This window comes from Bos indicus x Bos taurus, chromosome 16, assembly GCF_003369695.1.
Source record: "Bos indicus x Bos taurus breed Angus x Brahman F1 hybrid chromosome 16, Bos_hybrid_MaternalHap_v2.0, whole genome shotgun sequence".
In the NCBI taxonomy this organism is placed as follows: Eukaryota; Metazoa; Chordata; class Mammalia; order Artiodactyla; family Bovidae; genus Bos; species Bos indicus x Bos taurus.
In genome coordinates this window covers 40,830,070-40,842,328 of record NC_040091.1, presented here as the reverse complement: position 1 = coordinate 40,842,328, position 12,259 = coordinate 40,830,070, and the positions used below count along the sequence as shown (strand labels likewise).

The window sequence follows — 12,259 nt, the reverse complement described above, 5'->3', positions numbered from 1 at the left end:
TGTGTTTACAGTGTGAACGACTCCCCTGCTGTCTGTTGAGTGCTATTGCCAGTGGAGCCCAGGGCTGTGCTGGTAATTGGCCCTCTGGGTGGGGGAGGACCCGAATCCTGATTTGTGGAGTTTGCTCATTTCTGTTATAAACACTCCCGTTGTGACTGATTTCAGGAAGCTACTTAATGTAAAGTTGGGAAGAAACACGCATAGGTCTGGGCTGGTTCCAGCACCCCACTGGCTGAGCCCCAGGCCGGGCCCTGCACCTCACACACAGCCCTGTGAGGTACAGGATGTCATCCTTCACTTCACAGGTGAGGAAACTGAGATTCAGGGAGCTTCAGGTATCCGCATGAGGTTAGACCACTAGCTGAATGGCAGAGCCCAGGTTTGAAACTCATTCTGAATCTGCAGGGCTTGTATTTACCCACCCTCTTGTTTGCCCAGAGCAGACATTCAGAATTGTTCCAGACATCCCTGTCCCCAGCAGGGACTGCCCTTAGAGGTTGATCTTCAGTCCCTTCAGTCCCTGGGTTCCCACCCCTGCCCTGACCCCTGTGTTCAGCCTGCACTCTACTGCATTTCTCAGCCTCCTGGCAGTGGTCCTGTTAACAGCTGCCTAGTAACGCTCCAGACCAGTGGGGTTGAGGGCACGGTGACTCAGCACTGCCCTGGACCTCCTGGTAACGCCAATGCGTGGTGAGACCATAGCTTCCCTTTGTTCAGAAAAGACCAACGTAACCACATGTATGAGCTCAGTCACCCCACAGACACGCTCATCCACAGGCTCTCATTTCATAAAGAGGGTGATGTTTATGAGGTGCTAAGCATGGGCCAGGCACAGTACTGAGCGTGGCTTAGCCTCACAGCTGTGCTGCGACCCAAGCAGTGCGGTTATTGCCCCGATTTTACAGCCCAGGAATCTCGGGCTCAGAGAAGTTAAGTAACTTTCCCAAGGTGACACAGCAAATGAGTGGCCTGAGACACAGACCCAGGAGTGCCTCTTTCCACCACCTCCAGCACACACACTAGTTGCACCATTCACACTCATGCATACGTGCTCCCCACACATAGACACACACATGTGAACATGCTTCAGACATTTTCCCTAACCTATACTTACGGGCATGGGAGCTTCAGGGACATACTCTCACACATACAGACAGACACAGGCCAGCCAGCAGCTCTGCCAGGGTCTCTGCTCCTGCCCATGGTAGGGCCAGGCTGGGACATGACGGGGAGGCTAACTGGGATCCTGTTTGTTGAATGACTCACCTCAGTACCCACCCCCCATACCTCCCTGGGGTGCCAACCCAGGACTCAGAATGTATCCGCACCACTCAGAGCCTGCCTGAACTTTGCATCTCGTGGCTTTGAGGGGAGGGAGGCAGGCTGTGACCTTTGGGGGTTTCTGTTCTGCCTGGCCCTTACCACCAACAGAAGGGCGGGACGCAGGCTGAAAAGCCCCTTCTTTGGGGGATGTGAGGGATGACCTTTGGATGTTTCTTCTCCCGTTCCTGCTCCCCCGCCTGTCCATGCTCAGAGCAGGGTCAGGGGTGGGGACCAATACCAAGGTCAGACCATCTGAGCAAAGAAAGGTTCAGGATGAACTTTAAATGCCCTCCCTTCCTCCACAGTCAAGGGCGGTGAGCCAGGGAGGCAGGACTCAGTCGGAAGCAGCAGCTGTGGTACACCAAGCGGGGCTCTCCGTGCCCCTGCCCTGGACCTGCTGTGGGATACTAAGAAAGGACTCACCCATTCTGGGCCTCTGTGGCCTCACGGGGACTGCTTTCAAAGGATCCTCCCTGCCTGAGAGTCTGTGAGCTTGCCTTCGGATATGCAGGGCTCAGGGGGAACTGGGGGCCTGGGGCCTGCAGAGATTGGCACCTGAGTCCTTCCTGTGTTCTCCACCTCTGACCCCACCTCCCCAACCCTGCCAGGCTGCAGGGTCTAGCACTCATTCGCCTCAGTTCTCAATCTACCCTGGACCCTCTCATGCTGGACAGGGGGTGAGAATGTGGCCCCTCGGTCTTTTTCTTTCTAGAATCCAGTGATCGCCCAGAATCCTAAGGCAAGGGCTTGTGCACCTGGTCAGTTGTAGACAGGTATGGCCAACCACCTCGGAGTGACATTTCTAGCACAGGTGTCTGAAAATGGGGCACCTTCTCTTGAGCTTCCAGGGACAGAACCCCAAACACCCAAGAACGATGTAGGTTTTAGCCCAGATGCGCCGTGTCCTAACTGTGTGACCTTGGGCAAGTAACTCAACCTCTCCGGGCCTCGGCTTCTATATCTGCAAAGCGAGGATAACTTTGGGCTGCATAGATAATGTCTGGAAGGGCTTCAGCACAGTGCTTGGCATTGGATGGATTCAAGTGTCAGCTAATGGTTTATTACGGTTGTCGTTGTGACTTGTTGTGTTTTAAGAGAAAAAGATGGAGAATCACACAACAGCTTGGGCAATGGAATCTGCAAAGTGTCGCTGAGACAGCAAGACTGAGAGCCCTAAATGAGAGGACTGTCTACACTGGATTGAGGGCCAGCAGACTTTTTCTGTAAAGGTTCAGACAGTCAATATTGTAGGCTTTTTGGATCCTCTGGCCTCTGTTATCGCTTCTCAGTTCTGACATTGCAGTGGGAAAGTAGCCACAGACATGACATTAACAAATGGGGGTGGCTGTGGGCCAAGAAAACTATATTTATGGACACCAGTGTTTGAACTTCATGTAACTTCGTATCATGAAATATTGTTCCTTAAATATTTTTTCAACCATTTAAAAATGTGAAAACCATTCTTAGCTCAGAGCCTGTACAGAAACAGCAGCAGACCAGACTTGGCCCATGGCAGTAGTTCACTAAGCCCTTTTATTTTACGACTATGCTGGTCTTCGTTGCTATGCACGGGCTTTCTCTAGTTGTGGAGAGTAGGGGCTGCTCTCTAGCTGTGGTGTTCCGGCTTCTTGTTTTGGTAACTTCTCTTATTGTGGAGCATGGGCTCTAGGCACGTGGGCTTCAGTAGCTGTGGCTTGTTGCTCTGTGGCATGTGGAATATTCCTGGACCAGGGATCGAACCTGTGTTCCCTGCATTGGCAGGTGGATTCTCAACCACTGGACCACCAGGGAAGTTCAGAGCCCTGATTTAACAAACCCTTGATGGGTGCTTCATATGGAACAGGCTCTGTTAGTGCTTTACGAAACTTCAGTTATTTAATCTTCCCAATAACCCTGGGAGGTAGCTTTATTATTCTTTCATTTCTAGAGGAAAAAAAAAAACAAACAGAGGAACAGAGAGGTTAAGTAACTTGTTCAAGTTTGCAGAGCTAGTCAGTGGTGGAATCATGGTTTGCACACTTATGGTCTTGTTCCAGGGTCCATGCCCTTGGCTGCTGGGCTGAGCCACATCACCCCATGACCTTAGGAGAGTCATTTTCCTTACCTGGGCCTCTGCTTCTTTATGCAAAATGAGGATGAAAACCCTGCCTCACCTCTCAGACTGTTCAGTAACAGGGCCATGTGGCCCCTGCCCTCCTAGGGCTCACACTCCAGAGGTTAATCACAGAAGCCACAGAGAATCGCACGTCCTAAAAGTGCTGTGCATGAGAGAAGGTGCAGGAATGCCGGGTACACTGTGAAGTGCTGATGGTGCTGAGAGGTGAGGGGGCGAGGAGCCAGCTGATGGCTTCCCCACCCCCTCCTCCCCATGCAGCCACACCTGCCTGCCAACAAGGCCCAAGGTGCCCCAGGCCCTGAGCAACAGCACCTGCTGACCACGGCGCCAAGCTCCAGCAGCAGTTCCCTGGAGAGCTCGACCAGCAGCACGGACAAGAGGGCGCCCACCAGGTCCCAGCTGCAGTCTCCAGGCGTGGAGAAGGCCAGCACGTCGGGGGAGGCTCAGACCGGCTGCAGTAGCTCAGGTAAGAGGCAGGAGCTCCCCCGCCCCTGCCCCCGGCTTCATCCCCTGCGGGCACACCCCTACCTCCCCCCCTCATCTGCCACCACCCCCCCACCCCCGCCACCTGCCCCCCCCTTCCCTCACCGCAGCCACCTGCCACCCGACTCCCCCCGCCCCCTCCCCGCCATGTTTCTTCCTGGTTTCTATCTGAGCCAATGAGCCCTGGGCTGCCCTGCAGGACACTGGATGCCCTCCCCTCCAGCCTCCCTTCCACCACCCTCTCAGGTGCAACTGAACCACAGGCTTCTTTCTGGTTTTGGAGCCCACCAAGTACCTCCAACCCTTGCCCTGTGTGTTCTTCCACACACAGAAGAAGCACCCTTCCTTCTAAACCATTTCAGATTATCCTTTGAGTCCCTGATATCCAGGCAGGGAGTCTTCTTGTAGAATATGTATAATATGTAAAATGTCATATAACAATATTATATTTCAATGCTATGTTCTGTAAATATTACATATCATATATTAAGAAAATATTGATCTATATTAATGTTATATAAAATATATTATATATAGCATATAATATAATATTATGGCTGCCCAAGTGGCTCAGTGGTAAAGAACCCTCCTGCAAAGCAGGAGACACAGGTTCAATCCCTTGGTTGGGAAGATCCTCCTGGAGAAGGAAATGGCAACTCACTCCAAGTATTCTTGCCTGGGAAGTCCCATGGACTGAGGAGCCTGGTGGGCTACAGTGCATGGGGTCCCAAAGAGTTGGACATGACTTAGTGACTAAACAATAACAACAACAATAATATGATATTATATATAGATATTGTATTTATATGAGGGTTATATCACTATATTAATATTTTAGATTAATGCTATATAATGTATAGCATATAGCATAAATTACTATATTAATATTATAATGTCTCAATTATATAATATCTGTTGTATATTTGTTATATGATATTTTATTTGGATATTACTATATATGGTATATTTATTAATACATAATAATAATATTGCATTTTAATATATCATTATATTATGCGTGCTAAGCCACTTCAGTCATGTCCGACTCTTTGCCACCCCATGAACTGTAGCCTGCCAGGCTCCTCTGTCCATGGAGTTTCCCAGGCAAGATTACTGGAGTGGGTTACCATTTCCTTCTCCAGGGGATCTTCCTGATCCAGAGATCAAACCTGAGTCTCCTGCTTGGCAGGTGGATTCTTTACCACTTAGCCACCTGGGAAGCCCCTATTATATATTATAGTTATATTATTACTACATAGTACACTGTGTTTCCTCATCCTATCAGATGAGGAAACTGAGGCCCAGAGATTAAACAGCTTATTCAAGGGCACACTTGATAAAAAGAAGAGCCAGAAGTCACCCCTGGGCTCTTGGGGGACAGGGTTGGGCTGAATGAGTAGATGATACCCCTGGTCTCCACCCACTATGCCTGTTGTCTGGTCCCTTTGGGACTGAGGCATCAGGACCTTGGAGCCTATGTGGGGTCTGGAGAAGCCTGTGCCCTGCTTACAGTCTGCATTTTGCCCTGGGCCTGGTCTGTGACTACTGTCATCCCTAGTGGGCACTGGCAGTGCCCACACTGGACGAGGCCCCTGGGTGGAGTCCTGCAGAAAGCCTGGGGCTTCCTTGGGCATGTTTTGTACTGAGAGGCTAAGCCCACTGGCCTGCATCTCCCCTCTCACCTGGCAGGGCTGGCTGGCAGGTCAAGGAATGACCGTGAACTTGGGTCATTCCTAGATGCCTTCCCAGCAGTTCTGGTGCTGAGACTCTGAGCAGTTTCCTTAACCCACCGAGCCTCAGTTTCCTGGTCTAGAGGTGAGCATGGCATCTCCTGGGCAGGACTGCGACAGCCTTTCCTCCCTGCCGCCTGACTTGGGGACTGGCTGGAAGCTTCTAGTTTCCCATCATAGCCCACCCTCATCAGTGTGAGGTCTCGTCAGTGCCCCCACCACAGCCTGAGAACTCCCCAGTGAAGGACCGGGTCAGTGCCTGCAACATAGCCAGTGGCCCGAAACGTTTGTCAAGTGAATGAATGAGATCCAAACATAAACTCGTGGTCTTTGCCCACCTCTTAGATTCACCTTCCTGCTTTCTCAGCGACACCCCTTCCACACCCAACACGGTGTGGCTTCCTCTTTGGACACCTGTGTCTCTGTCTGCCCACCCCATCTACCCTCTGTCTCTCCTCCGTTCCCCTCCTGAGTCTCTGGCCTCTGCACCCCGCTTCCCTCCCTCTCACCCAGCACCTCTCCCCACTGTGGGAACGGGTAAACCTCAGGTCTCTGCCCCTTCCTGCTTCCCCGTCTGCCCCCGCAGTGTCTCATTCACGGTATGCAAAGGCCATGGTGACGCTGGGTGACATTTGGGTGCCATGAAGGCACGGTGTGGAAATTTCCTTCCATCCTGTGATTTCAGCTCCCCATCCCCACCCTTGCTTCTTTGGGGTTGCATTTTTTTGTTTTCTGTTTTGCTTCGTTAATGCTTTTTATTTGATATTTTTATTTTTTTTGTCTCTTTTTGTTGTAACGAATTAAAAAAAATTTTTTTAATTTAAACTTTTTATTTTCTATTGGGGGTGTATCAGTAGGGATACTTTTCATTTCTATTGGGGTATCACAATGTCGTGATAGTTTCAGGTGAGCAGTGAAGGGACTCAGCCAGACATATACGTGTGTCCACTCTCCCCCAAAGTCCCCTCCCATCCAGGCCGCCACAAGTTCAGAATCTCTGATTCTTTGTGGGGAGTCTGTTTTGTTCTTCAAACACCTTCACTTGCCTTATGTGGTTGGCGCCTTCCATCTATGGGGTAAATCGGGCAGGATATTTTATTTGACAAGTGAAGAAACTGAGGCACACGAAGGTTCAAGCAGCTTGTCCAACAGTACAAGCAAAGCTGGGCTGGCACAGGGGCCTGTGCTCCTGGCCTGGTGCTCTTTCCCGTGTGTCTGAATCTGCCTCTTGGGCAGGAGACAGGCTGTGAAGACACTCCTCTCTCCAAGAATCCCCCACCGACCGCCCTCTCCTGTCTTGTGTTTAACAGAGGCGTCTTCCGGTGGCCACGGGACCCAGGTCAACGTCACCTGCATTGTCAATGTTTGCAGCGGCCCTGATCACAGCTCGCAGTGCCCCTCCCAGGCCGGCTCCACGAGGGACACAGACGCCAGCACCCCCAACTCCCCGAAAGAGGAGCAGGTCCCCTTCTCCAAGGAGGAACGCCCCTTTCAGTCCCAGCCGGGGGCTCCAGAGACTCTGCTGCAGGGCCTGGAGGAGAAGCCCCTGCCACTCGGTGTGCCTGATGCAGGAATGAAGCCCAGTTAACCCGGCTGGCCGTGGGCTGTGTCACCGCTGAGCGGGGGCCAACCTCTGGTGCTTCTCCGCCCCTCCCTTCCCCCAGGACTCTGGCTCTTTCTGGGCCAAATTCCTTTGTGCACAGCCTCAGCCTTCATCTCACCTTCAGGCAGAAGAATGAGGCAGGGAGAGTCCTGATGGGTCCTGTCTTGGTGTGTGTCTAACTTGGAAGGCTGGCGGACGCAGATGTGCTGGGCAGCCTGGGACAAGCCCTTGCCTCTCTGAGAGCTGCCCCCCAGCCAGTCCTGCAGTCTTGGCTTCTGGAGCCCTTGTTGTTTTGGGGTTTTATTATTTTTTTTTTTAATCCCTGGACTGTACTCCGCTCTGGCTTCTTGTCAGAGAGGAAGGATGCTGTGTGTATCAGTGGAGAGAGATAGTGGGGAAAGGACAGGCCTTTAGCCTGAATGGGAGACTGTAGGATGGTCCCAGTGAGGGTGGCCATGTGCCATTAAGTCAGATGGTTCTATGCGGGGAGAGGGTGGTGACCCCTATAAGGGTACCCCAGTTAGCTCAGGACCCTGGGCAGCACCACCTCCAAATCCACTCCTGCTATCTCCATCTCATACCATGGGCTAAAAACTGGATGCCCAGAGGGCCCAGGCAGGCAGCCTTCTGAATGAGTGCTGTGACCTGGTTAAGATGCCAAACCTCTAACCGGAAATCTTCCAGTTTAAACTTGTGGCAAAAAAAAAAAAAAAAGCACTATGGTGCAGACAAACAAGTCACAGTGTAACAAAGCCAGACTCAGAGTTTGCATCCTCTGCCTTTGACCTTCACTCCCATTTACCCACAGTGCCAGCTTCCCCTCCCCCACTGTCTGGTGTGCGGCTCCAAGGCCACACCTTTTCCTATCAGGGAATTTCAGGAACTGGAGATGATTGAGGCCCCGCAGCCATCTCCTCCTACCTCAGCCTGGACCTTCCCCTTTTGCCTCCTGAAGAGGTGTACCTATTTCTCTCGATACCCCTTCCCGCTGTGCCTGAAGTCCCAGGTCCCAGCGGAGCCTCAGAGCCGCTTTGGTACTGGGCCCGCTGAGATCCTGGGTGGACATGAGATGCTGAGAGCAGGTCCTGTGTCTGCGTGTCTGTGTTGTATGTTGTGGTTCTGTGACCCTTGTTGTCTGTCAGGTCAAATGGCCTTCCGGGAACTGAATGAAGTGCTGAAGCCAACACTTGGGCCGATGGATTCTTCCCCATTAAGGAGTCCCCCCACTCCCCAAAATATATGCCCAGGCCCTGCAAATGATGGACAAGTGAGGCCTTAGCCACATTCTGGAAGGAAGGGGGATGGGGGCCTCCTTGAGAAGACAGCTGGATCCCATATACTTGGATCCCTTGTTGAAAAATTCCACTGAACTTGAACTTGGCAGCTGAACTTTTAGAGGGTAGGAAAAGCCCAGCCATTACCCTGGAGTGAAGAAAGGCTTCCCACGCTGGGATCAAGATGTCCCCGTGCCTGGACTGGCCAGAGTCTCCAACCGCATTGGATGCTTTACAGCTGTGGAGCACTTCTGCCCCCTGGTGGACTGTTCTGGGAGGACCTGAGGCTTCCTTGCTGTCACCCCCACAGAGCGGGGATGAATTAGAAGGAGACTCTGGGTGTGGCCTCATTTTGTTACCAGAGTGGCCACTAGACCCTTGGTCAAAACCCATCGACCCCCTCCCTTGAACAGGAACTCACATATACCTTTAAGTCACAGGGTCGGGACACGAAGAAAGAAACTCTAGGAAGAGAAAAATAAAAACTGGATAGAACCAGCTGAAACCAAGATGGAGATGCATCTGACCTCCAGCAGACCCCGAGTCTCAGTTGACACTGAGTGAACTCCGGGAGTTGGTGATGGACAGGGATGCCTGGCATGCTGCAATTCATGGGGTCGCAAAGAGTCGGACATGACTGAGCGACTGAACTGAACTGAACTTACTACATTAGCTACTAAATGACATACCTACTGGTCTCCGTGACCAGGAATCACTGACCAAAAAAGGACAGAAAAGAGGTGGCACCTCATTTCTAGGAAAACCCTGCCTCTTTCCCAGAAAACGAGAGCATTTGCCTCCCCATCATTCCTCAAACTCTTCCCCCCATTGCTCTTAACAGCAAATCTGGCTCCACATTAAGGCGAGAAGTTTGTTTATGAACGGTTAATAAGTTCCCACTTCTCCATTCTCTGACCAATGAATAAAGCTTGTGCTGCTCTAATCTCAGCTTCCATTTTGGGTTTGGTTGTGTGAACCCAAACAGAAAAAGAACCTTCTCTGCCAAGGAAGGGGGCCTTGGCCAGGCTAGGGCCCAAGTGCTGGGGGGAGTCCATTTGACCTAACTGATAACAATTTTCCTGGCTTGTGGGCTTGTGTTGATCCCAAGGACAAGGAGTTTGCACTGTATGTATTCTGGACAGCATTCCTGCTTATGAATAAACCTTTTATTTGTTTTTTATTTTGACTGATGGCTTTGTCTTCAGGTCTGAGCTGGGGTGTGTCCTTGGTCCTGGTGCCTGTCACCAAGGTAAGGGGGAGAATGGGTCTTGGCCACTGGAGTCTGATAAGTCCATTCTGTGCCAGACCCTAGAAGCACCCGCATTACAGCTGCCCTTGCTGAGAGCCTGGCCACTTCCTCAGGCATGGAATGGACAATGCTTTTTGTCCAGAACCACCCAGCTGGCCTCCAAACAGGCCCTCAGCACACATCCCATCTATCGCCTTGGTCTCCTCAGCCTGCCCTTGGGTTGGGGTGATCTCTGCAGGTCTGCTCATGCATGTGCAGCCCCGTACTCACTCAGGAGAATGACTCTGGCCTCCAGGAGGCCCCAATCACTGGGTATTCCAATTGTAAGCAGATAAGTTAGAGCTCCTTGGAGAAAGAGAACCAGGCATGGCTTTCTTGACAGAAGAGAAACCATTTTGTGAGCTTAAGTCTAGCCACAATGCTTGTGCTTGAACCGGCCTCAGTAACTACTGACCTTAAGGGAACAGAAGAATGGAGAAACAAAGGACTGTTGTAGGGCAAGAGAAGTGACACCAGCAAAGATGATGTACCAGTTCTAAAGACCCCCAGTTCTGTTTCACTGGTAAAGATTAGCCTGAAATGCTCAACCACCAGATCAAATGGAACCTGAGGGATGATGATGTTGACCTTTTCTGACCATTGTGACTTCAATCAACTTAGACTCAACTTAAAAACTTAGACTCTGCCTACAGCTCAGGCCCCTTCATGACTATACTTGTGATGTTAGCTTAAAACTTCCCCAAGTTTTCTATTCAGAGGGACATTACTTGTGGAAAGATCTCTGGTGTTCTCCTTACTTACTGCAAATAATCATAAATCCTTCCTGAGACTTCTCTGGTGGCCCAGTGATTAAGACTTCTAACTCCCAATGCAAGAGGTGCAGGTTCGATCCCCAGCTGAGGAACTCAGATACTGTATGCCACTCAGCACAGCCAAAAATGAATAAATAAATAAAAATGTAAATACATAAAAGGGAGAAATTGAAGTAATAATAAATACTCCCTTCTCCTGATCTTTGACTTGGTTGTGTCTTTTGGTTCAACACTCACCAAGAGGCAAACTCAGTTTTTGGGTAACAAGCAGAGCACAGGGGCTGAAACCAGAGGAGGGCCCTGGCCACAGCCAGGGGCTCAAGGGGAGGGCTCCTAAGACATAAGCAGTTTTCCAGAATAAAGGATTCAGAGGTGGTTGCCAGCAAAGGGGTTTCCTTATGTCAGGGCATGAAGGGGAGAGAGACTCTGGCCCATGAATTCATTCAGCCTCCTTCCCTGCTCTCTGACACTCCCTCACCAGCCCCGTTTTTATTGGTGATTTCTTGGACTTCCTGCTGCTGCTGCTGCTAAGTCGCTTCAGTCATGTCCGACTCTGTGAGACCCCATAGACGGTAGCCCACCAGGCACCCCCGTCCCTGGGATTCTCCAGGCAAGAACACTAGAGTGGGTTGCCATTTCCTTCTCCAATGCATGAAAGTGAAAAGTGAAAGTGAAGTCGCTCAGTCGTGTCCGACTCTTAGTGACCCCATGGACTGCAGCCCACCAGGCTCCTCCGTCCATGGGATTTTCCAGGCAAGAGTACTGGAGTGGGGTGCCATTGCCTTTCTGTTGGACTTCCTACTGATGCCAAAAACTCAGCCTCTGTGCACCAGTGCCAAATCAAATCTCAGAGTTTTGGGTGAAGTAGAAAACAATAGCTTTATTGCTTAGCCAGGCAAAGGGGGACACAGCCAGCTTGTGCCCTCAAAACTGTGTGTCCCCACGGTGTGGGAGGGATTTGGTGAGGAGTTTATAGCAAAGGTTCAAGTGTGGGGTTGCTAATAAAGTCCAGGGTATGTGAAGGGCCTACATTCCTTTAATTTGACCATTGGTGGTCTCCTGATAAACTCTCATTCTCAAGGTTATCAGACTGTGACCTTCTGTGGAATGAAGAATGCTTCATCAAGTGAAAAGTGAAAGTATTAGTTGCTCAGTTGTGTCCGACATAGACTGGAGCCTGCCAGGCTCCTCTGTCCACAGAGTTCTTCAGGCAAGAATACTGGAGTGGGTAGCCATTTCCTTCTCCAGGGAATATTCCCAATCCAAGGATAGAACCTGAGTCTCTAGCATTAAAGGCAGATTCTTTATCATTTGAGCCAGCAGGGAAGCCCTCATCAAGTAGTTAACATCTTCCATTTTGGGGAGTTTTAGTTCTGTAGAAGGGCTCAAAATATTGTTATGTGTGTCCCTTGAGGTGGAACCAGGACTCTGCTCCAAGGCTGCACTAGTGTTTCTTGACTACTCCTCCCTTGTCTCTGCATCCTCTCCCTTCCTTGATCAAAAACTGAACCTGCCCTTTGGAACTGAGGGAAGGTCGTGGAGGCTGAAGCATGTTCCCTATAAACAGGAAACAGGGGACACAGAAAGGTTTTTGTGCCCAGGAGCCGCACAGGTTTCTGCTCGGTTGGGATCTGTGGCCAGGTCCCACTCTGTCTCAGAAACTCTTACC

The 12,259-nt window shown here is 50.9% G+C and overlaps 1 protein-coding gene across 1 annotated transcript in view; it reads left to right on the top strand.

Annotated features, from left to right (window-relative positions):
- Positions 1-9,709, top strand: part of TNFRSF1B (TNF receptor superfamily member 1B) — a 35,296-nt gene extending 25,587 nt beyond the window's left edge. Inside the window, exons 9-10 of the mRNA XM_027564859.1 lie at positions 3,698-3,905; positions 6,963-9,709. Of these exons, the coding sequence (XP_027420660.1) occupies positions 3,698-3,905; positions 6,963-7,240 (486 nt within the window). The 3' untranslated portion in view covers positions 7,241-9,709. The remainder of the gene's footprint in view (positions 1-3,697; positions 3,906-6,962) is intronic.
- Positions 9,710-12,259: the final 2,550 nt, after the last annotated feature.